General features: G+C 55.8%; 1 protein-coding gene across 1 annotated transcript; it reads right to left on the bottom strand.

Moving 5' to 3' along the window:
* Nucleotides 1–2,515: 2,515 nt before the first annotated feature.
* Nucleotides 2,516–3,723, bottom strand: LOC123138275 (metalloendoproteinase 3-MMP; the record flags this gene model as incomplete). Its single annotated transcript, XM_044558217.1, is given in 1 exon segment — nucleotides 2,516–3,723. A coding segment is annotated over 1 exon segment (1,032 nt), but the record flags the coding sequence as incomplete, so codon positions are not given.
* Nucleotides 3,724–6,839: the final 3,116 nt, after the last annotated feature.

The raw sequence follows: 6,839 nt of genomic DNA, 5'->3' as shown, positions 1-6,839 counted from the left end.
GGCCCCAGCCGCCGCACCGGGTGTCGCCGCACCAGATGCCACCGCCGCCGTGGCCCCTGCCGCCGCGGCACCCGCCGGCCCTGCTGCCCCGTCACTTGGCGTGACTACCCATGCCCGAGAAGGAGTGCTTCGGCTCAGTACGCGCTACTCCGTCGATGAGTATGTGTGCACCGCCTCGACGTCGACGCCCTCACCCGTCCCCACCTCCGCTCATGCTGCCCTTCGGGATCCCCACTGGCTAGCTGCGATGCAGGAGGAGTTCGACGCCTTACAGTGCAACCGCACGTGGCAGCTTGTTCCGCGACCCCCTCGTGCCAACATCATCTCTGGCAAGTGGGTGTTTCGCCACAAGACTCGCCCAGACGGTTCTCTCGAGCGCTACAATGCTCGATGGGTGGTTCGTGGTTTTCGGCAGCGTGCGGGCGTGGACTTCATCGACACTTTCGCCCCGGTTGTGGAACCGGGCACGATCCGCGCCCTCCTTCAGCTGGCCGTCTCGCGCGCCTGGCCTGTGCATCAGTTGGACGTTTCCAACGCCTTCTTGCATGGTCATCTCGCCGAACAGGTGTTCTGTGAGCAGCCTACTAGTTTCGTCGACACCGAGCACCCCGACTTCGTGTGCTTGCTCTCCCGCTCTCAGTACGGGTTGAAGCAGCCGCCTCGGGCTTGGTACCAGCGTATCGCCGCCTTCCTGCAGTCTCTGGGCTTTCGGTCCACTCGCTCCGATGCCTCACTTTTTGTGTATCAGCAGGGAGCTGACACTGCATATCTGCTGCTCTACGTCGATGACATCATCCTCACGGCGTCCACCCCCGATATCCTTGAGCGGCTGACTGCTTTGTCTTCGTGATGAGTTCGCCCTCAAGGACTTGGGGCCCCTACACTACTTTCTCGGCATCAAGGTGATCCGCCGGGCTGACGGTTTCTTTCTGCATCAGCAGAAGTATGCCCATGAGCTCCTTGAGCGTGCCGATATGCTTAACTGCAAGCCGGCGCCCACTCCCGTCGATACGAAGGCGAAGGTCTCTGCTCTGGAGGGGTCTCTCGCGTCCGATGGAGCATTTTGTCGCTCTATTATCGGTGCTTTACAGTACTTGACGCTGACTCGCCCCGACCTGCAGTACGCTGTTCAGCAAGTGTGCCTCCATATGCACGCCCCGCGTGACTCTCACTGGACTCTGGTGAAGCGTATTCTCCGTTACATACGCGACACCATGTCCTTAGGACTCACCCTGACGGCCTCCGCCTCCACCGACCTCGTGGTCTACTCGGATGCTGACTGGGCTGGCTGCCCCGACACGCGATGCTCTACGTAAGGCTACTGCGTCTACCTTGGGCCCTCGTTGATCTCTTGGTCATCGAAGCGGCAGCCCACGGTCTCCCGCTCCAGCGCCGAGGCAAAGTATCGCGTCGTGGCCAACGCCGTGGCCGAGTGCTCTTGGATACGTCAGCTGCTCCAGGAGTTGCTTTTGTGATGTTCACAAGGCCATTCTTGTCTACTGCGATAACGTTAGCGCGGTCTACCTCTCCGCCAACCTGGTGCACCATCGACGGACGAAGCATATTGAGCTCGACATTCACTTCGTGCGCGAGCAGGTTGCCCTTGGCCATATTCGAGTTCTCCACGTGCCGACGTCGCAACAGTTTGCTGATGTGATGACTAAGGGATTGCCTACTCCCGTCTTCGAGGAGTTTCGGTCCAGTCTCTGTGTCTCCGGCGACGCTTCGACTGCGGGGGGGTGTTGAGTATGTGTTTTGTATTGCACGTGTATTGGAGTTGTGACCCACCTCCTAGTCTTGTATAATTGAGGTAGAGGCCTTCCCTTGTATTATATATACGTGCACCAGCACCCCATCAATACAATGATTATTGTATTGCAAATCATCTTTCCACAGTTATTATTATTATTTGCCGGAGCTTCATTATATTCACTATGACTGTGACATATATTTTCATATTACATTCATTGTGCATTCCTTGCTCAACTACCCAACCAAAACTACACGTGAGCGTTCGATACATAAGACTAGGAAGCGAACATTCCCAGCGCAGAATTTTTCTGCTTTATTTTTCTCATTGATGTTTGTCTGGTCTGGGTGACTGGGTAGGTATTCTGATGGACGTCAACTGTACTTCTGAATTGCGAAAGGAAGTCATGAGGTTATACTAATGCGTGCATGGACCAAGTGGATGGGCGACCAAACAAACTATTAACAAAGCATAGAATTTTTTCCGGCGATACCTCGAAATTCTCTCTCCCGGATAGGACAGACGCCTGCCGGGATCATGAGTCGCTGTTGCTGATAGCCTGATACGGCACCCAGAGGTCAACCCCGACCAACAGCAGCAACTACCATTTGGCCGGACGGAGTTACAGAAATAGTGTATGCCATTCACGCGACTCGTCATAATCCACTTGTGGCATGATCATTGAACAGTGCCCTGATGCCAACTAAAGAGAGCTCATACTTACTTCACACGCCAGGTAGTTTGACACTGAAATAATAAACCATGTGATCCGTGTAATCTACTGTATTATTCTGTATACTAAAAATCAATGCCAGTTACAGTAGTATGTACAGAAGAATCTACCCAAAAATATCAATGGCCAATCGAACTAGCAATCGGCACAGCCTGCAGAGATGGACGTGGCGTGACCGTCACGGAGGCAGGCAAAAGGACCAGGTAGTCTACAGTGACAGTAGCAGCAGCAGGCCAACCGCCGCAACTACCGCAACGAACCGGCTGCCCGGCCGGGAGCCGGCGCCGGCGCTGCTGTCCATCTCCCGGCTGCTCGTCGACGGCGACGTCGGCGCGACGCCCTTGAAGTTGGGGTTCGTCCCGTACATGCTCTGGATCCCCTGCACGTCGTCCGCCTCTAGGTCCACCTTCCTCGTCCCCGTCCTGATGGTCGGGTACATGATGGCGCCCTGCACCGACGAGTGGCCCAGCCCCAGCAGGTGCCCGATCTCGTGCACCGCCACCGACTCCAGGTCCACCGCGCCCGGGCGGGACGACGCGTCGCCCTGCCCGTCGGCCACCCACGCCTCCGCCGCGTCCAGGTGGAACCGCCCGTCCGTCGGCGAGAAGGCGTGCGCCAGCGTGCCCAGCGGCCCGTCGAACGCCTCGCCGTCGCCGTGCGACCCCGCGTAGAACCCGATGGTGATGTCGGCGTCCGACTCGGTCGCCGTCTCCGTGAACCGCAGCGTGGTGGCGTCGGACCACCGGGCGAAGGCGCGCGCGAACACGGCGCTCAGCGTCGCCCGGTCGATGGACGTCGCCGCGGTCGCTGTGATCGCGTACCTCAGCTCGCGGCGGAACGGCGGCCACATGGGCCCGCCGGGGAAGTACGTGTAGAGGTGCCGCCCGTGCCCCGCCGCGGACGACGCGTTCCGGTCCATGGTGGACGTGCCGTTGATGACGTCCGCCACGCCGCAGCGCGGGGCGACCATCTGGGACACGGTGGACGGGTCCAGGAACCCCGTCGCGTTGAGGCCGAAGTTGCGCTGGTACGTGGCGATGGCCGCCTCCAGGTCGGCGTCGAACGCGTCGCTGAAGGGCGACGAGGACGGCGCCTCCGGGAGGTACCCGAAGTGGCTCAGGTAGTCCTTGAGCCTCGCGAGCCCGTCCCGCTCGTCGCCCATGTGGCAGCCGGAGAGGTTCTGGAACGCCAGCCACGGGTTCGGGAACGGGGGCTCCGCCTCCGGCAAACCGGCCACCGGGAAGGCCGCCACCGGCGAGGCGACGAACACCATCGCCGCCGCCATGGCAGCAACCAACAACAACACAAGGGAAGGAGAACCCGACTTGCCCATTGCTAATCGATGAAGTCTTGAGATGAGATGAACAGACGATCGGGGCAAGAAAACCAGGCTGCTGTCACGTAAGCTTTAAGGCTCGCTCGCTCGCAGCTGGGTCAGCACGGCGGGACGCGGAGATGGCCGAGAGGCGGGAAACGTCCGCCCCGCTTGGGTTCCAACGAAATGTCCGAGTTGGTGTTTTTCGTTCGGTCAAGTATGGATGGATATGTGGCCTTGTGTTCGCCGCATGTTGCTGTCAACCTGTCGAGTGTCGACGTGACAGATGACGGCTCCGGGGTTGGAAGCAGCGCCTTTCGCTCCCGACCCGATCGAGCCTTGACTAGCTATCCCGGAATTGAAGCAGCTTCCATCAGATTGATCTACACGCAAGATATCAAGGATCCGAGGCTGAGGTCATGCTGGCTTTGGATATCATTTTGCGTGGAGATTATCGGATGGAAAAGAAGATCTTTTCTTCCAAACTTGCACCGGCCGCGAAGCAGACGAAACATGCGTCTTTGAATCGGCAACTCGTCAATCAGAAATCAGCAGTGATGCCTTCTAGTTCTAGTTCTAGGTGTGTGCAGGTGGCCTACCTTCCTGCTCTAGGTCACCACAAAGCGGACGACGGTTGAAAGAGAGAGATGGGTGGTGAGTGGGAACGCAGGCGGATCAGGGCGTTCCATAGCCAAATGCTCTGCTGGTGAGTGCTTTATTAGCATGACATGAGCAACTCTTGCACTTTCAAAAAGACTGAATTATTGCAACTTTCTAGTAACAGACTGATTAAGATAAGCCATGTTGTTGTTAAATGAGAAAGGAATGGTTCTGTCCTAGTGTATGCGAAGGTCGTCGTGGATTTTTCTGCGTGAACCGCCGGTCCGTTCTTGGCTTTGAAGCCCGTGATGATGACGGATCTTGAAGGTCGTTTACGCGGTGGGCAGCACACAAATATCCAAGGACGCGTCTAGTGGGCTGCCCACTAGTGCGATCGAGCGGCTGGCCGAAAAAGATAGCCCCTGTCCCCCGCGCAACAGAAAAGGAAGGGGCCACCATCCCGGCCGATCGAGCGGCCACCAGAACAGACCGATTGAGCGTCCATCAACAGAATCACCCCCACGTGGCCAGCTGTCCCCAGCTCGCCCCCACGCCCGCTCGCCCGCTCGCCCCAGCCCCTCCCACACTGCCTTCTTCTTCTTCTGCACGCCAGAAGGAGGGACATCCAACAGAATCGCCCCCAGCCCTTCTTCCTCCTCCTACACAGTCGTCATGGGAGCCCCAAAGTAGAAGAAGGAGCTGCTTCAAAAAAGAAGATCTAAGGGCAGGGTGGTCAAAGCCATACCAAGCAGCAGCATCAAGTAGGTAAGCTCCCTCTGCCCCTCTTCACTTCCCCCTTTCTTCTACTGCATATGTAAACCCCCTTCTCCATGGATCTAGGACAAATCCATGGAGAAACTGCTTCAAAAAAGAGGTGAATCTGGCACATCACACCAGCCTACTTGATGTTACTGCTGGATGTGTTAAACAAGCCAAAAACTACTTGATGCATGCCAAACAAGTTTCTCCCACCTGAATGTGTTAAATAAGCTGCTTCAAAAGTGTTTCCCCCGCCCCTTTTATGTGTTCAACAAGTCAACTAAGACATATTTTCTGGCCAACTAATACGTGATTCTAGCCAAATGAACATGCATGCTTGCCAACTGGATATATGCATCCTGGCCAACTGAAATGTCTATTCTAGCCAGCTGAAAACATTAACTGTACAACAGATCATGCATCCTGGGCATGCCGATATATGCATCCTGGCCAACTGAAAATGTCTATTCTAGCCAGCTAAATACATTGGCTGTGCAACAGAACATGCATCCTTGCCAAAATGATATATAGATCCATGAAAATTCAAACATCTATTTTAGCCAACTGAAGACATTGGTTGTGCAACTGAACATGCATGCTGGCCAACTGATATATGCATCCTAGGAAAACTGAAAACATCTATTCTATCCAACTGGATACATGGACTTTGCAACCGAACATGCAAGCTGGCAACTGATATATGCATCGTGGGAAATTGAAACATCTATTCTAACAAAAACTAAACACATTGACTGTCAAACTAAATTTGCATGCTGGCCAACTGATATATGTATCCTGGCCAACTCAAAGAACTATTCTAGCCAAAACCAAAAAGCTGCAGTACGGCAACTTCTGCAGCAATATGTGTGACACATAAATAAACAAGGTTATTGAAGCCATAAAACCACATTAAAGTTGTAATGCCCCGGATTCGATGCGCCAGATGTCTGCCAGTTATTCGCCGTCGTTGCCATGTCATGTGCTTGCATGTTGCATTTTATCATGTCATCATCTGCATTTTATCTGCATGTTTTTCAAACTTGCATCCGTTCGGGTCCTCCCGGTTCTCTCCGTTGTCCGATCGGAGTCCAGACCTCTCGCGCGCGCCCGTCGCCCCTCTCAGACCTTGTTTTCGTGTGCGTGCGTTCAACGTTCTCGGAATGGACCGAGTCTTGCCAAGCGGCCTTGGTATAGCACCGGTAGACCGCCTGTCAAGTTTCGTGCCATTTGGAGGTCGTTTGGTACTCCAACGGTTAACCGGGTAACCGTAAAAGCCTCTTTTGTCTTGCAGCTCAACACCCCTCCAAATTGGCCCAAAACCCATCCTAACCCCCTCCATGCTCTCGGTCGTTCGATCACGATCATGTGGGCGAAAACCGCTCCTCATTTGGACTCTCCTAGCTCCCTATGCCTATATAAACGTCCTCCCCGTCCATTTTCGCGGATCAAACCCTAACAAACTCTTCCCCGCGCCGCCAGACATGTCCATCCGCGCCGGACATGTCCGCCAGACACGTCGCCCGGCCCAATCAGGGCGTGCCACGTCAGCAGCGCCGCCGCCTCGCCCTATCGCATGCCGCCACCTCATTCGCCGCCGGCCCCTCTCTCTCTCCTCCGCCGCCAGGGCTCGCGTGGCCTAGATCCGGCCCGCGGGGCCTGAAGCCGCCGCTGCCGCCCGGCCC

The sequence above is a fragment of the Triticum aestivum genome, chromosome 6B (assembly GCF_018294505.1).
Source record: "Triticum aestivum cultivar Chinese Spring chromosome 6B, IWGSC CS RefSeq v2.1, whole genome shotgun sequence".
NCBI classification, from domain to species: Eukaryota; Viridiplantae; Streptophyta; class Magnoliopsida; order Poales; family Poaceae; genus Triticum; species Triticum aestivum.
Note: the sequence above shows the minus strand (reverse complement) of the source record. Positions and strands in the feature narration are given on the sequence as shown.